At 40.5% G+C, this 22,046-nt stretch overlaps 1 protein-coding gene across 5 annotated transcripts; it reads left to right on the forward strand.

Annotated features, from left to right (window-relative positions):
- The first annotated feature begins 178 nt into the window (after window positions 1-178).
- MTERF3 (mitochondrial transcription termination factor 3) lies at window positions 179-20,787 on the forward strand. 5 transcript variants are annotated; one of them, XM_059893276.1, is made up of 9 exons: window positions 179-252; window positions 1,284-1,362; window positions 3,258-3,606; window positions 5,117-5,269; window positions 9,729-9,918; window positions 14,211-14,358; window positions 14,739-14,810; window positions 16,181-16,342; window positions 20,523-20,787. In XM_059893276.1, exons 3-9 carry the CDS (start codon window positions 3,273-3,275, stop codon window positions 20,715-20,717), a joined length of 1,254 nt encoding a protein of 417 aa, XP_059749259.1. In that variant the 5' UTR covers window positions 179-252; window positions 1,284-1,362; window positions 3,258-3,272; the 3' UTR covers window positions 20,718-20,787.
- The last annotated feature ends 1,259 nt before the right edge of the window (window positions 20,788-22,046 follow it).

A 22,046-nucleotide genomic window follows, 5' to 3' on the forward strand; every position in this document is an offset into this window, starting at 1 on the left:
CGGCACGTTCCCAAGCCCATCGGAAGGGTCTGCGGCGCTCACGGTGGAAGGAGACCGTGTGCCCCCTGCGGCCGGCTCTACTTCGCCGCGCGCCGCCCGCTCCCCACCCGCGCAGCCGCGCCGATGGTCTAGCCCGCTCCGGCCGCAGCCCACGTGGGCCGGCGGGAGAGCGAGCGCCGGCGGGCAGAGCGGCGCCGAGGGGCGGCCAGCGGGGTCCGGCTGGGCGGGCGGACGGCGAAGGCCTGGCCACAGGTAAAGGGGGAGCGCTCCCTGCCCGGGGGGCTCCCGGTTCGGCCCACCACCACCCTCCTCCTCCTCGGCTCTAGGCCGCGCCCCTGAACGGCGTGGCTCCGTAGGCCCTCGCGGCCCCGCTGAGGGTCAGCGATGTTGTTTTTTCCCCTTGGCGGGTGAGAAGGGCGCGCCGCGACGCTGGTGTGTTTAGCGCGCTTTGCCCGGGCGGTGGGGGCGTGGGGGAAACGCGGAAGGAGGTCTAGATGGTGAGGGGGACTTCCTCCGGAAGTTGGTTTTGGGGGAACCTAAAACCGGACCTGGTAGAATGGCCGGGGCGGGGAGGGGTTGGGAGGTCAGGCCGTGTTCCCGAGGCCCCTGATTCCCAAACCGTCCTCCTCCCCATCTTTCAGTCTCCCGATCTAAGCCTCCCAGAGGTCGAAATCTTGCACCCTCGGCGAATGTATTTAAGCGCCAATGAAACTACTAAGGCGTACAGTGGAGAACTAGTCTATATGTGTTAGTGGACTTCAAATTTTACTTAAGGCTTTTGGCTTTTGACGCAGACGCCTTTACCAGATTTTAAGTATTTTGTAAGCAAATGAGTTCACCGTAGTTGCAACCGATTCATTTCTGCCCAGAAAACGTGGGAGCAGTGCGAGACTCTGGGCCTGGGGGATACAGAGTTTGAGACGGTGCATGCAGGGATAAAGACAGACAGAGCCCTGCTGTCGTGAACTAACAATAATCGATTGTTAGAAGTATACACGGCGATGAAATGATGATGTAGCAAAGACAGTGCGCTGGTCAAGAAAAACAGAAGGATAAACATTATTTGTTTGTGTAAAGACCGTTTAATGAATATGGATAGAATGCAAAAGTTGATCTTTCTGATGTGGGGAGAGTTTTGTTTTGGGGGGTTTTTTTGAAGGATAATTGCTTTACAGAATTTTGTTTTTTTCTTTCAAACCTCAACATGAATCAGCCGTAAGTATACATACATTTCCTCCCTCCTGAACCTCCCTCCTGTCTCCCGCCCCATCCCACCCCTCCAGGTTGATACAGAGCCCCTGTTTGAGTTTCCTGAGCCATACAGCAAATTCCCTGTTGGCTATCTATTTTACAAATGGTAATGTAAGTTGCCATGTTGCTCTTTCCATACATCTCACCCTCTCCTCCCTTCTTTTGGGTAGAGCTTTGACTTGAGCCTGGCTCTAGAGACTTTGAAGTGAATCGGGGATTTCAGAAGTTTGATGGAGGACAGAATGCTTGGACAAACTGAGAAGTCAGAACATTTTAGAGCTGAAGAATCGTCTTATTGTACCCATAAGCTTTTAAAAACTTGTCTTTTAAAGAATGGTTATTGAATCCCCCATCAGGGGCCAGTCGTGCTGAACCACCCTGAGAAACTTTTATCCTCAAGTAGCAGAATTGTGGTCTTCTGGCTTCCAACTGAATGCCCTTATGAGACTGCTGTACAGGGAATGAATGTTGTAGCTCTGAGGAAAAACACGGCAGATTTGGAGGCTCATTTCCCACCAGAGTTTAACAAAAATCACTCATAAGGCTGCGTAATTACATTTTTCCTTTCTAAAATCATTTCAGAATGACAGGGAGACGTTTCACTTTTATATATTACTTTCAGGAGACTTCCCTAAACCGCAGATCTCCAAGAAGAGCTTAGACCCTGAAGCATTTATTTGGTCTAATGCCAAACATAAAACAAGCTGAAATTCAGTATGCTGCTGCTGCTAAGCCGCTTCAGTCGTGTCCAACTCTGTGCGACCCCATAGACGGCAGCCCACCAGGCTCCGCCGTCCCTGGGATTCTCCAGGCAAGAACACTGGAGTGGGTTGCCATTTCCTTCTCCAATGCATGAAAGTGAAAAGTGAAAGGGAAGTTGCTCAGTCGTGTCCGACCCTCAGCGACCCCATGGACTGCAGCCTACCAGGCTCCTCCGTCCATGGGATTTTCCAGGCAAGAGTACTGGAGTGAGTTGCCAGTGCCTTCTCCTGAAATTCAGTATGGAGAGAAACAAATCAAAAAGTTGTATGCAACAATTAAGTCCAAACTCATTTATGTTTGGTTGTGTAATCAGTGAATATGATGATTATTATATGGCTAACGTGTTGGGCATTTTCCACATGCTGGACTCTGCTATATTTTAATGGATTGTCTTATTATATAAAAAATGCATCGTTTACCCTTTAATTAAGCTGGCTAAATATAAAAGTTATTTCCTGATTAAAAAATCTCTTTATAAACAACCACTTTTTCAGTCAAAATATACATATATCCATTTCTGGTTGCTTGTAATACATTTCTGTCTGTAATACATTTTGCTTATTAGTTTTGAACCCCACCCCACCCGTCCATTTTGAAAGTCTTTTTCTTTGTTCCTGCAGTCAAACAGAATTTGGTTTTGTTCAGTTCTCTTTTGAGGAGCAGCTTTACCTGTGAAATAATCAATAGTGTTCAAACCTGAGAATAAAGCAAGAAATGACCTTCTACAATGATAATATTTTGATGATTCATTTAAGACTAAGTAGAATTCTTCTTGTTTTTGTGACTAATGTACATACATAAAATGCATCTGAATAATTCAGTGTTATTTTGATCAGCAATCTGCTTCTCAAATGTCCTTCAAATCAAATTTCAAGAGCACTTAACTGCATCGCCTTGTTTTCTTTAATTATTAACAGATTCAGCTGTAATTTTAATATTTACAGATGTTTGTTTTAAATGTTTTTCTCATGCCACTGATTTTGCTTTCTGTTTTTAAATTGTAAAGCATATCTTTATCTTTCCAGTTCAGAAGTTCCTGTCTTTTGGTTTGTAACTGAAACTGCCTTGTTTTTTGCTTTTCCCATGCTTAAAAACATCTGACCGCTTTAGTCATCTAAAGTAATAAACACCTTTTAAGCAGCAAAAGTAATTTCCAGTTTTATCTTTTTGTGGTTTGAATACTGTTTTAAACGTTTAAGTGAAATAAGTTTCTCTTTTTTGATGGTTATGTATTTCTTTTATAGGCAACTTTAAGAAAAATGGCCCTGTCAGCCCAACAGATACCCAGATGGCTCAACTCAGTTAAGTTGAGCAGCTTCATGACTGCTCTCCAACTCAGAAAAGGTTTTCAGAGACCAGGAAAAACATTGTTGTGTGGCGTTTTTGCTCAGCCCCATGCGTCCTCTGAGGATTGCTTTCTCCAGTGGGGTTTTAGGACTTACAGGACTTCCTCCATGTGGAATAGTTCCCAGTCTGCCAACTCAAGTAGGCGAGAGATTAATTGTGCCCAAAGCACTTTGCTTCCTTCCGTGAATGAGCCGCCACAGAAGACACAAAAGATGCCCGGCCTTGATTCTGAGCTGTCCCTAGAAGGTACTTTTTCAACTTTCAGAAAACTCCCCTTTGCCTCACCCTGGTAGTTTGAACAAGCTACCTGTTTATATTTCGTTAGCCAATTTCAAGTCATACTTGGTGTCAGGAAAGAAAAGGAACAATCCACTTCTATTCATTTGCTTCTGTTACGTAATAATCTGCTTGCTTTTATTAGGCCTCTGACTTACTAAGAAAAAAGTTTTTAGATTAATATGTTTAAGATAGTTTTATAGCTATGCCAATAGCACTTGCTTTTTATGTTCTTTATTTAGATATTTTTAAAAGGTTTATTAGGATCTAATTTACCCTATTCTATACACCTAATTAGGGTATAATTTTACTCAAGTAAAAGTCATCCTTTGTGAGTATACAGTTTTATGAATCTTGACATCATGCTTTCAGTTCTGTAGCAGCCACCACAGTCAACAAATAGAACAAAAAGAACAACTAGAACACCCCAAAAAGCTCCCTCGGGTAAATTTTTTAAGTCACTCTTCTCCTGCCTGTGCTTCCCATTCTAGGAATATTCCTATGCAAGGAATACTTCACTACAGATGAGATAGTGTTAGGTTAAGTAGATGATAAACACAAGTGAGCTGGGCGGTGAGGGCCGTGAGGGGAGACTGGCTGTGAGAAACGAGAAAGGGTAGAGATTAGAGACAGAAAAGTAGAACATAAAGTCAAGGCTCTGATTCCTCAGCCTCAGGCGGGTTACAGTTCCCAGGGTCTTTTACAGTGTGTTGGACTTGGATGCCTGCGTGCTAAGTCACTTCAGCATGACCAGCTCTTGGCGACCCTATGGGCTGTAGCCCACCAGGCTCCTCTGTCCATAGGATTCTCCAGGCAAGAATACTGGAGTGGGCTGCCATGCCCTCCTCCAGGAGATCTTCCCAACCCAGGGATCAAACCTGTGTCTCTTGTGTCTTCTGCATTGGCATGCGGGTTCTTTACCTCTAGGGCCATAACAAAACCTCAGACTCAAGGCTGTACTAGAGAGGGTCACTTTGTGGCAAATGATTGGGGGTGATGAAAACAGAATCATAGAAATCCTCTTAAAGATATATTTGAGAATAATTTGGAGGAGAAAAGATCAGATCAAAATGACATTTCAGGATATGATGACTTTAATCCATACAGTGCAGGCTGGTAGAGTATGTTGTACTTTTGCCCGAGTTAACAAGCTATGGTAGTAGACTCAGTCTTTCTCAGAATGTACTATAGGTCATTAAGCATTCATACCTGTTGACAAGTGAAGGAAAGGAAAGGAATTTTGTACAGGACTTCACCAACGAATTTCTTACTTTGGAGGAATAGTAGTGGTTATCTAAATAGTCTTAAGCTTATCTCTTAGAAGGTAGAAAATATATGGAATTTTTAGATGTTTAACTCAGAAACGATGCCAAGATTTAAAAAGAAGCAAACTAGGCAAGAGACTGCCTTTGTAGAAAGAACATGTAAGTATACAGATAAGAAAGCTAACTTGCTTCTTTCCTACATCCTGGCCGCAAAGGACTGGATGATGTGCCTCCATTGTCCCCGTTGCAGCCGATTTCTGACGAGGAGGCTGTTCAGATTATCGCAGGCCCTCCATTGCCCCCGTCTTCAGTCACACTTCGAGACTATGTGGATCATTCCGAGACTCTGAGGAAGTTAGTGCTTCTAGGTAAGTCTAAGTAACCCACACATTTTTTTTGTTTTGCCTTACTTTTAAAATTAGCATTTCTATCTTTATCAAAGTACATGTACATGCCTAAAAGTCAAATAGTGTGAAAAGGCGTCCAGTGAAAAACTGTACTCCCAGCTTCATGCCTCCTGACCTGCATCCTGGACTCTCTGCTTTTACAGCTCTTTCTATTGGTATTTAATCTCTAAATGCCCATGTAATCGCTTGTAGTGCTGTTGCTTGTTTCATCAGTTTTAGATATCAGTTAATCTCTTGCACACATGTACTTTTCCCCTTCATTCTCTTCAATTCTCCCAATAGGCTATATTAACAATTTTGGAAATAAATCATTAGTCACTGATCCCATTATAATTCTAAATATTGCTCACTGCTCTCTAGGAAGTGTGCTATGATTATTTTTCTTCTTGTACAACCTTTCATTTTCTTGGAGTTAGTAATTACTTTGTTTTTTGTTTGATTCCCTTCTTTGAATTCTTTAGTTTTCTTTGAACTTTCGCACACCTTCCAGTGGCCGCTCAGGACAGTTTTTCCTAACCCTCTCAGATGATTTTCCTTCCATTTTCCTACTGCCCTGACCTTTCTCTGGAGCCCACTGTTCTGCTTTGGATGGCATCTCTAGGAGTGCTCTTGGACTACTAGTAAGGATTAAAGGCAGCCAAGAGCTCTCCCTGCAAACTTTGATGAGTCCTCTTTTATTTTTCAATCTAGCACCTTATTGCAACTTTCTGCTTTTCCTGTTATCTCTGCATCTGGTGTTTCTCTTATTCTACATTCCCAGATAATGAACTGAGGGATTGAGAGGAACAGGATAGGCAGGATTATCACAGTCCCATCTGTTTCTCTCATGTCTTGGTTACTGCCTTAGTTTTCCAGAAAAAGGAGCTACCTAACTTGATAGTCCTCCTTTGAGCAGTTTTCCCTGGTACTCTAATATTAGTGCTCTTTCTAAAATGCGGATCTGGCTGTGTCAGTGACCTACTTGAAATCCTTCTGAGCTCTTCCTGGTCTGGCCCTTGCTCACCCCTTCAGCTCCACTTGCCCACCACTCCCCTCCTTTTTGTTTGGCCAGGTCTGACAACTGGAGAACTTAACTCAAGTTCAAGTGACTTCCCAAATGTCTTCTCTGACCCTTCAGACAGAGTGACTCTCCTCTAGGCGTCCCCCCCCGCTTACCTCAGTCTGGACACTAAGAACACCTTTATAATTGTTTACACATCTGTCCCTGTAGAAGTTACTCAGATGTATAGGGAATGGCTTTTGTTCTCAAGAAGCTTCAGGTCTTCAGAAGCATCTAAATAATAATGGAAATCCAAAAACGAAAGGTACAGTGATAAATTCCACATAAAAGATACAAATAAAGTCTTCTGTGGGTTCAAAGGAGAGAGAAAGATGACATCTGCAAGCAGGGAAGCCCAGGACGTCCTCGGCCTTGGGAGAGGTCCCACGGGAAGGGCATGTGGCCCCTACCTTTGAGTAATCTTCAGTATACTTAGAGTTTTGAAATATGTTTCAGCCATTCCTTCATCTGTATGCTGATCCTTCAACAGCACATCCTGGCAGTAACTTAAATGACAGTGCCCTAGAAGGATCCACGATCCCATTGTTACATAGTATTTTTTTTTTTTTTTAATTGAAGTGGGTTGCCATTTCCTTTTCCAGGGCATCTTCCCGACTCAGGGATCCAACCCATGTCTCCTGCCTTTGCAGACAGATTCTTTACCACTGAGCCACCCAGGAAGCCCCAGTCGTGTTTTTGAGGACCCAAGTGTCCTGGTTCTTCCTCTGCATCTCAGATCTGTTTCCCGCCTTTCTCTGCTTGTTCTGTATCCCAGGAGGCTCACCTCTGTGCTCAGACTCCTTCGTCAGCTGGCTTCTGAGCAGCTTTAGTCGTGGGAGGCACATGCAAGAGGAGGGGGACGGCAGGTGGGAGCATTTTTTCTCTGTCCCTTCCCTATCTTGGGTCATGTAACTGCCTTGCTCCATGGCAACAGCTCCTACTGAGAGCAGCCCTTGCCTAATAGCTTGCAGCTCCCTCTGGGTTCACAGGAGACTCCCGCCTCCCTGTCTCTCTAGCACTAAGGATGCCCTTGTTTATTCCCGTAACTCTGCTCACATCACTGTACAGAGTCCCTTCATTAAAGTTTTTTCATTTGAACATGCTCGGGCAACCTCTGTTGCCTGCCAGACGCTGGCTGATACACAGAGTGTGTGTAACCAAACTGAACTGATGGGTCAAAGCCAACTTAGGGCTGTGGTCACCTAGAAGTTAGCATCATGTATTATTCATTCTTTATATCCGCAGAAGTTGCCTGGTCCATAAGAGGCATCAGTGACTATTTTTTTTCAAGTTAATGAAATCGTTGAGTCAGCCCACGTGATTTGTGCTGACAGCGGTGTGCCCTCCTGGTGAGACTCTGCCCTCCTTTTGCTGTTAAGAAGCAGCTTTTGAGGAATTTGGTTTCAGCACAGTCAGGGCCTGACAGCTCATGCTGAGCGAGGCACTGGAGCACACGTCAGCTGCAATACTGAGTTAAACTGAAGTCCAGACCCTTGATGTGATTTTTAAAGCGTACCTTCCCACATTTATCACAAATTTTTGGAACTGTGTTTAAATAAGATAGTTTAGTGGTAAATAAATAAGATAGTTTCTATCTTATTTATCCACCCACCCAGTAATTTAAAATCTTTTTCTGTTAGTACAATTTTTAAAATTATACTATAGAAAAATTACATCTAGTTATTAAAACTGCAGCTATTAAGGAGAAAAAACCTAACCTCCTCTCCATCTCCAGTCTCACTTTATGAAGGTAACCACCATCACCAGTTTGTTGAGTAGCTTCTTCATCGTTTTCTAAGCAAATGCATATATTACAGAAAGCCGTGCAGTAGGTCTCATGTCCTCATGTAGTCAAACTTACTATTATTTTTTTTTAAGTCTGTGTTTTCTTCTAATAATTTTAGAGTTAGTATATATTTAGAGTCTTAATCTATCTGAAATTAATTTTTGTATCAGCTATAGAAGGAATTAATAATTATTTTTCAAATATATAGCTAGATGTCATATTGTGTTTTAATGAACAGTCCATCTTTTCCCCCACTGATTTTAAATGTTATTATTTGAACACTCGATTTTTAGTTCATCTTGGATCTGTTTTTAGTCTTCATTCTGCGTGTATGTGTGTTTGTGTAATCTATTTTTCTGTTAATTATCATCATATCAATGCCTGTTTAATGTCAAGAAGTTTGGGTTTAGAATGACATTTGGATCTAATACATGGAATTATAGACACCATTTTTAAAAGTGCTTTTATTTCATTGCATTTATATTTAAGACTGTAAAGTTACATCTAGAAAACAGTTTGAGAGCTACTTTTTAACCTGAAGAAATATTTTTAAGAATATAAAGTTTAAAAAAGAAAAAGAATATCTAAATAAAATTATACCTTATTATCTCATGTTTACGATAAGGAATGCTGCTAAGTTTCTTCAGTCGTGTCCAACTCTGTGCGACCCCATAGACAGCAGCCCACCAGGCTCCCCTGTCCTTGGGATTCTCCAGGCAAGAACACTGGAGTGGGTTGCCATTTCCTTCTCCAACGATAAGGAATAGGCCTTTCTTATTCATGTTTGATTTTTTTTTAATCAGATAAAAAGGAAAATCAGAGAATAAAATACTCAGTTTTAATGAGAATTTTGAATCAAAAGTTACTTTGATTCCCTGCTTAATTGAGGTGGACATCTAATTATATCCATAACCAAAGTCCAATAACTTGCTTTCTCCCTCTTCTGACTTCCTCTCCTGTCCCTTGTCTCATTTGCTTAGACTACCTCAGATTCTGAGACCTTGTGAAGGTGGAAGGTTGTGTACTTTCTGCTTCGCTGTTACTTGAGAACTGTATATTTCATGAGCTGTTTGATGAGCTCCTTCGAGGCTCTTGTCTTTATGCTAAAGACAATATGAATAAAAAAATATGAGTAAAGTGAGTAAGACATAGGGTTTGCTTTTGTTCCTCCTGTGGAGGGATTAATAAACCAATTTTTAAAATAATGCTTATAACTAAAATGATAAACTTCAAAGAAAGTAGCAGTTCATGGGGCTTGTTAGCCTGCAGAATGATCAGTGAAGCAGTTACCATGGAGATCAGTAAGGGCTCATAAGCACCCTGCAAATAGTATCCAAGAACCTTTAGATGTCGATGATGATGGATAGAAATTTAGCCCCAAATGCACTGTTTTCCTTTATACATGACTTTGAAAGAAATACTAGCTTTTAATGTATTTTTATTTCTGCAACCAAATTAGAAGTTTCTGTTGGCCTGACTCAGGTCTCCTTTGGGCAGGTCGTTTACCTTCATCAGTAATTTCTGTGTTTCTATACATGACGTTTAATGACTCAGCCACACAGGTATCTTCACACAGGGTTTGTCATTTATTCCAGGAGTGGATTTATCCAAGATAGAAAAACATCCCGATGCAGCCAACCTCCTCCTGCGACTGGATTTTGAAAAAGACATTAAGCAAATGCTCCTGTTACTTAAAGATTTGGGCATAGAGGATACCCAACTGGGACCATTCCTGACAAAAAACTACGCTATTTTCTCTGAAGACCTTGAAAATCTGAAGACCAGGTAGGGCTGTTAGACTGATTTTCACATAACTCAAGAAGGGGCTGTGAAGAAATAACATGCGTAAGTTATTTTTTTAAGTCTCAGCAGCATAAGGATCTGCTGACATAATGAATGTGAATGTGACTTTCTGTTACGGACCTTCTTTGATCAGAATTAAGTATCTAGGGACTTCTGTGTGCTCCCAATGCAAGGGACCCGGATTCAATCCCTGGTCAGGGAGCTGGACCCCAAGTGATGCAACTAAAGATCCCGCATGCTGCAGTGAAGGTCAGAGATCCCATGTGCCTCAATTAAGACCTGGCGCAGCCAAATAAATAAATACTTAAAAAAAAATTAAGTATCCAAATTACTTCTTTTGTTCAGCTACCCATTATTATTTTTATGCTTTCAATTTTTTGCTAAGCCACTACTTTGCTGTTTCTCTCTGGAAACTGGGATAAGTTTTTTTTTAATCCATTAACAAATGGCTGAATTATCTGAGAGCACACTTAAGATGTGAAAGCCTCATCTCTTCTATTGTTCTTTCTGGCCAATGTTGGATGGTAGATATTTAACCTTCTTTTGGCAAATACTGTATAATTTGCTTAGTTGCTTCTGTCAGTTGGCTATTTTGGTTTTTCCTTTTTTTTTTTTTTAATAGCGCTCTTATAAATATCTGTGTACTTCACTCAATATTCAAGGAATTTATTGAATTTGTGAGAATTGATACAGTCAGGTACTATTGACCGGTGAGGTGAGAATCCTGCTGGGCATTGGCAACGTCACAGAGAGTAAGACAGAGTCTGGGTCTTTTAAGTTCACATCTTGGATTTTTCATCACTCCGACCTCATCAGGTTTTCCCAGACTCACTGCGTGAGAGCACTGTTCACTAAGCTGCCCAAATTGGAAATACTGGTATTAACTTGGACTTCTCGTCTTTTATCATCCACATCTAAGAAATAACCAAGGTCTGTTGGTTCTGTTTGTATCGCTCTCAAATCTTAATCTTCCCTTTGAATACTTGACCTCGTGTCCCCGTTATCTCACATGAAGAATGCCACAACCTTCTCCTAACTAATCTGCCTCTCATCTTCTCACCCAGACCGTTCTCACACCGGTTTCAGAGAGCTCCATAGTTCCTTGAAGGTCTCTGAGTTAGGAAAAAACAGAACAACAACAAAGAAACATATTTCTTACATAATTATTCTTTAATAATTTGAGCCCTTACTATATAAGCAAGGCATTTAGAGATGTCCTCTCTCCCTTCATGTGACTTAGAGTCTGTGTAACGCAGACAGGCTGTTACAGTTCAGAAGTCAGAAGGAATGGAAATGTTTCTCAGGGACTCAGTCTGACGGGGCCAGCTCTGCTCCTGACTGTCTGGAACACTCCTCCTCTCCCCGTGTAAAAACCAGCTTGCCCTTTCGCTCAGGATGTAGTCCAAGGAAGAGTACATCCCAAGAGGTGGAGATCACTGGGAACCATTTCAGAGGCTGCCCAATGCACCTTTATTATTTATATCCTTGGGAGAGGCAGAGAGAGGTTAAATAATCTGCCCTAGATGCTCCAGCCAGTCCAAGTGGCAAAGCTGAGATTCAGATCCACTTAGTCTAACTACAGAGTCCTCGCTACTGTACTGTACTGCCTCCCTACTTTTAATTCTATGAAAGAAGCATACATTTAAAAGGAGGTTGAGTTAACTTGCTCAAGATCATACATACACACATGAGAATAACAAAGATTATTTTCATATACAGAGTATAGTCTAATTATACAGTTCCTAAACCTGGCTGTCAAACTGGAACATTTTTTAAAGAATTACTTGGAATTTTTTAATAGGTTATTTACCACATAAATTACCACTTAAAGGCGATACAATGAAAAGTAAGCTTCTCCTAGAAGAGGCAAAGGTATAATCTTTTTTTGAACTTAGCTTCTGGCTCTGGTATGTACAGATTTATTTTCTAGAATTTCTGTGATTGCACTGACTACATACATTTGTTTGCTTTTCAATGAAGAGAATTTGAAACATACTAAAGAGTTGGTTGATTGTTTTTAAGAATTTTCAAATGAATGGTGTGCATTTAAGTTAGTAGAATTTTTTTTTTTTTTTTTGGCTGGGCCTTGTATCTTAATTTTTTATTGGAAAAGTTATCCCAGTAGATAACAGTTTCAATAATGTTTTTTAATCAGATGTTGGTCTCTCCTGTGACCAAAAAAAGAAAAAAATTGTAATTGTCCTTTCCAGCCTACTTATTTCTATTCCTCATCAGCCTTGCAAGACCTGTCTAGATAGGCAGGTACTATTATCAGGGTTTTTGTTCAATTAGCTAAGAATATTTTATCATACACCAGCATGTATGTGTGTCTGTATGCACTCATATACAAGAGCGCACACACACACAGATGGTAGCATTTATACAACTATGCTGCACCTCAGATTCTTAACTCTATTTCAGAGATAGTTTTTTATTGGCTCTTCCTATTCTTTTTAACCCTTTTTCGGTTCATGCTACAGATCTGTCTAGTCCCGTTTTGGTAAACACAGTGGTTATTTTCTAGTCTTTACTGTCACAGAGAAGCTGCAGCGACTCCCCTTTTATAGAAATCATTTCACACATATCGGTATATATCTGTAGAACTGCTAGGTCAAAGGGTATATGCATTTATAATTTTAATAGACAGATTGCCCTTCATGTAGGCTTTCCCGTTTACACTCCCACCAACAGTGTACATGTGTGCCAGCTTCCTTATTATCCTCATAATATAGTGTCATTGAGCTTTATAATTTCAGTTCATTGTATTGATAAAAACATTACCTTGTAGTTTTGGGAATGATGTTTAGACCATCAGATGTTTGAAGGATCTTTTCATATGTTGAATGTCTGTTTACATTTCCTTTTCTATAAATTATATGTGTCCTTTACCATTTTTAATTGGGCCTTTTTCTTTTTTTTTGGTAAGCATTTTTTAATGCATTAACAAAATTAGTTCTTTATGACATGTTGTAAATATTTTTCCCGAACTGTCACTTGTCTGACTTGGTTGGTGAATTTTTTTTTTTTTGCTTTGCATTTAAAGTTTTGTGTAGTTTTATCAATTTTTTTCCTCTCATCTCCTCTAAGGGACTGGTTTAAAGGAATAATAGTCATTTAGTGTAAAATATAAGTTCTGATACATGGTATAAAAATATCATAGTCATTAGGGTTAGGCATGCCTGGGTTCAAATTTCAGCTCTGTCATTAATTAGCTAGCAGCCTAAAACAAGTTATTTAACTTCTCTTATTCTGTGTTTCTTCAAATGCACTGTGGGAAGTTTATCTGGCTTACAGGGGTTTGTTTGTTTTTCTGATGAGAATCTAACAAAATAATGTCCTAGAATATTTGAGGCATTTAAACTGGTTTTCACTATGTTTATAGATTTTAAAAATCAATAATGTTACTTTATAGTCGTACTTTCTGGACTTTACTGCCTTATTTTGGTTCCCAGAAACAGCAGGAAATTTCTCAGTTGTTAACAAATTACATACTAAAGACTATAGTGAAAATTATTTATGGAAATACATTCTAAGAATTCTCTGGCAGTTTAGGACTCCGTGCTTCCACTGCTTAGCTCCCTTCAGGGAACTAAGACCCTAACGACCCTAACGCCATGAGACAATGAGACAGCCAAAAAAAAAAAAATTCCTCTTTCCAGTCTTAGCCACATGCTTGATGATTTTTCTTTGTAAAAAGAGTTCTAAATCTCTTCTTAATTTCTGTTTTCTATTCTTAGCAAAAAAAATTCTAAAACAGAAGCTATCTCTCTTTTTTTTTTTAACCAACCAGTAAAACAAGTCAGATTAACTGAAAAGCGAATCTGTTTTTTAGTGGATTTCAGAAATATTTTCTGTTTCAAATTATAAATGGAAAAGCTGGATGGGTACTTGTTTTGTTTTAATGTGTGCGTGCTTGCTCACTTATGTCCGACTCTTTGCAACCCCATGGACCATAGTCCGCCAGACTCCTCTGTCCATGAAATTCTCCAGGCAAGAATACTGAACTGGGTTGCCATTTCCTTCTCTGGAGGGTCTTTCTGACCCAGGGATTGAACCCGCATTTCTAACACCTCCTGCATTGGCAGGAAGATTTTTTTTACCAGTGTGCCACCTGGAAAGCCATTTAGTTTAACCATATTTGAGTCATTATTATAGAATGTTTTTGCTTAAACTTTTTTTTTGGTTTGTGAATGCTTTAAAAACAGTTGTTACTTTCGAAGGTAGCAAGACGCTAGTAAATATTTACGATATGTGCATGTATTTTGTTTCTCTAGGGTGGCTTATCTACAGTCAAAAAATTTCAGTAAGGCGGATATTGCACAGATGGTCAGAAATGCACCATTCCTTCTGAGTTTTTCAGCGGAGAGATTGGATAACAGACTGGGATTTTTTCAGAAAGAACTTAAACTTAGTGTGAAGAAGGTAAAAGAGAACTGAAGAATTGTATGTTTCCATGTCAGCTACATTTAGTAACTGTTAAAGCTCATGTTTCTAACTGATGCCTGGCCCCTATGAATTCTATCAATGCCTGGTATTTTCTGTACAAGAATGGATTACCTTACTAGGTTAATGATATTGCTATATCATCTTATGATAATTCCATCAAGTTTCTTCCTTAACTATTATTTTGAGCGTTTGTTTTTTTCCTCAAACAGTAATAAGTGTTTGTATTTCTGGGCTCCTTAGCATTTCTTTCCTGGGTCATATCTTAAATTTTACTTTTACATCTTAGTTATGCCTTATTTTTTCCAAACTAGTTGAATGTGCATGTATATTAATAATAGGTTATTTTCTAACTGTAGACTAGAGATCTGGTAATTCGTCTCCCAAGGCTACTAACTGGAAGTCTGGAGCCCGTGAAGGAAAACATGAAGGTAGGACAATAACAAGGTTTGGAGAAACCTGCTTCTGAAGTGTGTGAGTCCTCTGAAGGGAATGGGTTTTGCTCTCATCATCTTAAAGAAAACCAGACTGTAAAAGAAGCTATTTCTAAGAAGGTGGACCTAGGAAATAGTATGATAAATATACTGCAGGCGGTTTATTTTAGTTTATAATTTTTTCACATATTGAGCAGGTGTTACATGAGTAAGTTGCATTGCAGACACTGGTACCGTAGTCCTAGAAGAGCAGGTTAGGCATCTGGGTGGGACCTGGAAGCCACTTCCTTTGCCCAGGATGAGGGTCTGTGTTGTTGTCCCCTGGGTGGGAGGCGAGCGGCGGCATCTGGAGCTTCTTTGCAGAGGGTAGTGCCCGCACGTGGCTGTGCCAGGACCCAGCTCTAGTTCCATCAGAGAACACACCAGACACTCTACTGCTGTGTAGAACCAGGGGCAGCTGACTTGTTAGTGTCCCACAGCGGTCATGGGATTTGAAATTATTATATAAGGCCTATTTGCTGAGGTGCCTAAAGTGTTCAGTACTCAGCTGTTGAAGAAATTTGTATTGAGCTTCTGCCCATGTTCTTTTTCGGGGAGACAGTCCCTGCCGTTGTGGAGTTCACAGTCCAGTGGAGGGGGGTCGCCTGCAAAGTGATGAGAGCAATGGATGGTGGGGAAGCGTAGGATACTCTGAACGCACACAAAGGACCTATCCCACATTGGAGTATTTTTTTATTTTTTTGAATCATCTCTGGAATTTTGACATGTAACATTTCCAGATGACATGATTAGGAGTGTGCTTGGGAGCAGAGGCTCAGAAAGCACTTTGATAATCTTCCTGCCAGTCTATGTGGTGTAGGGTCCATACAGATAACCTGACCAGGCCTCCGGTGGGCACTGTTCCTCTGTCTTGTAATTATGATAGCTGCTTTGGTGAGCTTCATGATGGTCATCAGGGCTGTGAGTAGCTCCTCTTCAAGAGAGAGGTTTAAAATTCAGGTTACCCCAGAAGCAAGTAGTCATGAACCGTTACGGGCGTTGGCATAGCCATCTCCAGATTTTAATGTCCTTTAATTTTGAAAGAATTAATGTGTCTTCTGGCATGTTACCAAAATAACTATTTGTGTTGGTGATTCATGGGCTTCTCTGGTAGCTCAGTGGTAAAGAATCCACCTGCCAATGCAAGAGACACAAGTTTGATCTCTGGGTCGGGAAGATCTCCAGTATTCTTGCCTGGGAAATCGTATGGACAGAGAAGCCTGGAGGGCTACAGTCCACGGGGTCTGTAAAGAGTTGAACTCAACTTAGGGACGGAACAAAAACAAACAATGACTTTTGTGCTTCATCACAACTCTACTTTCTTTTAGGTTTTTCAGCTTGAACTAGGTTTTCAGCAGAATGAAATTCAACACATGATCACCAAGATCCCGAAGATGCTGACTGCAAATAAAAGGAAACTTACCGAGACTTTCGACTATGTGCACAACGTGATGCGCGTGCCCCACCACGTCATCGTCAGGTTCCCGCAGGTGAGGCGCTCACAGCTCTGCCCTGAAGAGCTGCCGCCACCCCTCGTCCAGAACTTGCACAAGCACACCATGCTCTCGGCTTGAGAAAAGCCGCCCATGCTGTTTGTGAAGGAATCAGACCAAACACAGTTGAGTTCTGAGAGCTGTATTAAGGCCATATTTTTTTTTTAATTTATTTTAATTGGAGGCTAATTACTTTACAATATTGTAGTGGTTTTTGCCATACATTGACATGAATCAGCCACGGGTGTAAATGTGTTCCCCATCCTGAACCTCCCTCCCACCTCCCTCCCCATCCCATCCCTCAGGCACATCCCAGTGCACCAGCCCTGAGCACCCTGTCTCATGCATCGAACCTGGACTGGCGACCTATTGCACATATGGTAATACACATGTTTCAGTGCTATTCTCTCAAATCATCCCACCCTTGCCTTCTCCCACAGAGTCCAAAAGTCTGTTCTTTACATCTGTGTCTCTTTTGCTGTCTTGCATATAGGGTCATCATTACCATCTTTCTAAATGCCATATATATGCATTAATATACTGTATTGGTGTTTTTCTTTCTGACTTACTTCTTTCTGTATAATAGGCTGCAGTTTCATCCACCTCATTAGAACTTATTCGAATGCATTCTTTTTAATAGCTGAATAATATTCAATTGTGTATATATACCACAGCTTTCTTATCCATTCGTCTGCCGATGAGCATCTAGGTTGCTTCTATGTCCAAGCTATTGTAAACAGTGCTGTGATGAACATTGGGGTACACGTGTCTCAATTGTGATTTCCTCGATGTGTATGCCCAGCAGTGGGATTGCTGGGTCGTATAAGGCCATATTTCTTTTTGCCCATCTTTGTATCAAGACCAGAATCTAGTAAATGTAATAACGGGATTACTTGTGAGAGAGAAGGGCACCCATATACATCTCTGGAGGAAAAATAAGCGATGAATCTGTTTCTCTGTGGTTTGCACCTAGTCTTCATTCGGCCTGTTGGAATCTAACGTGTTCTCTCCTGTGCGCTTCTCTATTCACATGGAAATAGATCACTTCCCTTAAAGATTTTTTTCCATTCTAAATGTATTCACAGTCTGCCTAAATCCATTAGTTAACAAGCCATGTTGTAATGATCTCCTATCAAAGCATGTAGTTCTTAGCTCCAGTTAGTCATCATGCCAACACCATAATTATGTTTTCTAAGCTGATCAGACTTTCCTGTTCTTTAGCTGGTGAGTGACATTATCTGCTTGTTCAGAAGAATGTTTCTTTGAAAGCAGGTCTTGTCTGATTTATACACTGCTAAATTCCCTGCACCTGGAATTAGAAGGGACCAATTAGTAGGTACTGGATAGATATCTGTTGAACAAATGAATGAATCTAATGAAAGTCATCCTTCTTTCCTATTTGGCATGTGAACAGACACTCAGTGAGTATTCATTGGATAAATGAAAGATTGAATTGCATTAAAGTGATTCCTCCATTTGCTACATGTGTTCTCAATGAAAAGGTGGGAAATGAAACATGACTTTAATACAACTCTCAGAACTAGCCTGCATTAGGTACAGTTTCCTCACAAACAACATTTATTTACCTATCATATTTCACTGTGAATGGGCCCTTAATAGAGAATTTTTGTTTCATCAAATGCATGAGTATTCATTATAAAAAGTGTTAGAAGCCTGCAGGGGTGCAAATTTGGCTTTATGGAACCATCATAATGTAAGTAATCTTCAACTAAAAAGCAATAACAGTTTTCCACTTGGTTGATAAATAATTCTGTGACAGTAGAACATGATAAGAGAATGTGATTTGAGGATGTAAAAATCAGTCATGGTCTGTATTCTCATGGAACTTGTAATCTAGTGTGGAAGACAGGTTTTTAGAATGTAAATTGCTTTACATTATGTTAGAGTCTTAGCTAGATACCATATACAGCTATTGATTTAATTCAGGAGAGGCAGGAAGATCTTAGAAATAATAACAGCTATTGATTGCTTATTTACTATGTGCCAGCTCTGTCTCTACTGCTTTACTTGTATGTATTCATTTAATCTTCACAGCAGCCCATATGAGGTAGGTAGTATTATTGTCCCTACTTCCCGAATGAAGAAATTAAGCATACGGAGATTCAGTAGCTTGTCCAGGGTTACCCAGGTAACAGGGGCCAGAGCTTGGATTAGAACCCTGGCAGTCAGTTTGAAAACCCGTGCTCTCACCTGAGATCTGCTGCTCTAAGGAGTGACATTTGAGTTGTCAGTAGAATGAGTTGGGTTTAACAATGGACAGAAACCTTGCAAGTAGAGAAAAATATTAGCTTGACTAGATACATCAAAATCTGTTGTTTAAAAACAAAGATTTTTTTTTAGGTACCCCAGATCCTAGCTTCTGAGAAGCCCGGTTATAGATGTGTGGCTTTCACATTGGGAGGATTCTCAGACTCCTACATAGGATTTTTTTTTTTTTTTTTTTTCCTTTAAAAAAAAAGCTTCATTAATGGAAACATAGGCTGACTGACAGCCAGTACTATGAGGGAACTGATGTAGACTTAAAATTTTTGGCTGGTGCTTTAAAAACTTAGTGGTAGGAAACAGTTTTCTCATGCAAATGACAGTGCTGGTTGGTACATAATTTTATGATTAATTGAAAATGGAGAAGCACTTCTAACTTTAAAACTACGGTTAATATAGTCATTTCAGAGCAGTGACCATGGAAGGTAAAAGGTAACAAAAGCAGTGAGAGTAATAACAAGGAAGAAATAACTTTTAGGAACTAAGCTTATCCCTTGTTTCTCCTCTTTCCTTATGGGTTTCTGTGAAGGCAGAGCTGAAGTCCATGTTGGGGCAGAAGGGGATCGAGAGAGAGAAAAAAACTTCAGCAGTGACTTTTGAACTTGAAAGAGCCTACAAATCTAAATCGATCATAATGAATTCACTTTGAACCACCGGGAAACTAATATAGTTATCTAGTCATAAGCTGTATAATTGCCTCAAAGCGTTACTGTATTTAGGAAATGAATAATAGTTTGGGAGCTTCAGAGTCATGTGTGGTCTTGTCTGTATGTTGTGTAAGCTGAGAGTGACTGCAAGAGTCATATTTAAGAAACATCTAAACGCTTCTTGTGTCTATTGAGCAATAATAACACGATAATCAGAATGCAGTTGCCACAGTGAAGGCAGAGTAGCGCATAATTTGTTTCTGCAGAGAGAGAAAAAGATGTTCCAAAAGCAAGCCAATCTCATGTTGAGTTAGCACACTGTACTTTTTTTGGCCACTGTTCTCAAAGTTCTTTAGTTTTCAACACTCATTTTTCACGATGTCCTTGCCAAGTGATCTACTATTATTTCGTTTCCACTTGAATATAAACAGACTCTTGGAGTTTATGTGCTATGTGGAGTGTCCCCAGTGCATCTGAAATACAGTCACGGGAAGGACCTGAGGCCTAGTAGGAAATGTAGTTCACTGGGCCTTGCCAGGGAGCCTCACAGATGTCTCTTTAGCTCAGGGCTCCATTCAGGTCTGGCCAGATCTTGCAATTCTCCCATCTTCCTTGCAGCTGGCTTTACAGATTTAGCCTGCTTCTAACTCTTTTTAAAACTACTGTATTTACCCCATTCCTCAGGAGTTTTAACTCCAAAGCAGTTAAGTTACTCCCCTGAAGTCCAGGTTCATTTCATTTTAATACCAGAGGGAGCAACAGGAATTTAAAAGGAAAGAAAGGGAAATAGGGAAGCTTCCCAGATTGTGAAATCTTACCCAATTTTTCATGCCATAAAGCACCATCTCTTTCTTTGGTTCTTCAGCTTGGCAAGCATCAGAATCACTTGGAGGACTTGTGGGCCCCACTCTCAAAGTTTCTGATTTAGTAGATTTGGGGTGGGACCTTCGGGTTTGCTTTTTAAACAGCTCCTCTAGTCTCTCCAAATAAGTCTGGTCTTTGCCTACAGTGCAGCGCTTTATTATTTTAGAATTGTTCTGAATATTAGTTTTGAGTTCCTAATTTTTAATCATAATTTCTTAGTAGAAGCCAAAGTGTTTAAACCCTCTAGCATTTACCGTATTTGTTGAACATGTGGTTAATTCTTTATATTTGTTCATCTATTAAACTGTTTAGCCAGATAAACATTTTAATAGTTCATATTTTAGTATGCAGTGTTTTTTTTTAACTCTTTTTTTCTTTTCTAGGTATTTAATACAAGGTTGTTTAAAGTCAAAGAAAGACATTTGTTTCTTGCCTATTTAGGAAGAGCACAGTATGACCCGACAGAACCTAACTACATCTCTTTAGACAAATTGGTATCTGTGCCTGATGGAATATTTTGTGAAGGGATGGCCAAGGCATCAATACAAGACTTCGAGAAATTCTTAAAAACTCTTTAGTTTTTGATGAATGTTAAAATGTAATAATGTAAAGTGAATGTATATATGAATAAATATATTTTTAAATAAATGCTTCAGACCTCTTATAAATTTGGGGACACTTCTGATAGATGCTTCTTCCAAGTTTCTGGTGACTTAACTCACATTTGACTCAACCATTTCCTTCCTTCTTGGGAAAGAGAACTAAAATGCAAGCTTAGAGAAAGGGAGGCTGTTTACCAGGCTGGTGTGCTGTCCTGGTGAAGGCGGGAACAGTGGAGGATTTTCCTTCTTGTTTTCAAGGTCTTTTAAAATCATTTCATCACAAGACAGCTCTATTTTCTTTGACCTGTTAGGAGTTCAGAGCATGCCATATTATCCATCTAGTATCTACTAGTCTCTTAGATTTTGCTACAGAACAGATTCGATTTTGGTTTATCTGCACCGTTACGTTCCTGAGCAAAGAAAGATATTGAAAGTTGCCCACAGTTGGCTACTGAGAATCTGGAAAGAAAAAGGGATAGGAAAGTCATCTCAAGGACAGCAATGAGATGTAGTACAAGGCCACATAACAAACCTTTGTCTTGTGGCCGGGGTATAAAGATTTAGCATGAAATGATGCTTTTTTTTCCTGTTTCCCATCTAGACATGTGATCCTGGGCACAGGATCTGATTATTTGTGAGATGAGGCATCATGGCTTCAGGTATCTGCCTTAGGATCACGAGACTGTTGACGCTGGTGCCCCCAGGAAGCCACACTGGTATTTGCGCTCCCATTGTAGTCCGCTCCCACACTGACTCAGGCAGCGCGTTCTGGTCTCTCTGGTTCATGGAACATGTGTACATCTGTGCTTGTCCACGTGGAACCCTGAGCCAGGATGGAAAAAGTCTGATGATTCTAGTGGAGAAATGAGGTGGAATAAGATCCCTGACCACACCTCAGTTGTCCCAGCTCTAACCCCTGAGCACCACAGAAGGGAGTGAAGAGGCCATCTTGGGTATTGCAATCTCAGCAAGGTCCACATGGAGCAGAACTAGGAGCACCGGTGTTTTAAAACAACTAACTTTAGGGATAGTTAGTTGTGCATTGGGGTTCTATGTGCTGGATGTCCTGAAACTGAGAAACTAAACTAACTCGTAACTGGTTGGGGTCTTCCTATGAATGTATTTTACTCATTCCCTCAACAGAGTAGAATACAGTGGTGAGTGTGGCATAGATACATGTCTTCATGGAGTTCTCTAACAGATGAGCTCAATAAACGGAACACAGGGACTTCTGTGGTGGTACAGTGGATGAGTCTGCCTGCTAAAGCTAATGCAGCGGACACAGGTTCAATCCCTGGTCTGGGA

The sequence above is a fragment of the Bos taurus genome, chromosome 14 (assembly GCF_002263795.3).
Source record: "Bos taurus isolate L1 Dominette 01449 registration number 42190680 breed Hereford chromosome 14, ARS-UCD2.0, whole genome shotgun sequence".
NCBI classification, from domain to species: domain Eukaryota; kingdom Metazoa; phylum Chordata; class Mammalia; order Artiodactyla; family Bovidae; genus Bos; species Bos taurus.

Excerpts from the sequence above, each read along its gene's own strand:
- MTERF3 (XM_059893275.1), top strand. Across the intron at positions 14,359-14,738 it reads TTAAACTTAGTGTGAAGAAG|ACTAGAGATCTGGTAATTCG; the intron begins GTAAAAGAGAAC and ends TTCTAACTGTAG. Across the intron at positions 14,811-16,180 it reads CCGTGAAGGAAAACATGAAG|GTTTTTCAGCTTGAACTAGG; the intron begins GTAGGACAATAA and ends ACTTTCTTTTAG.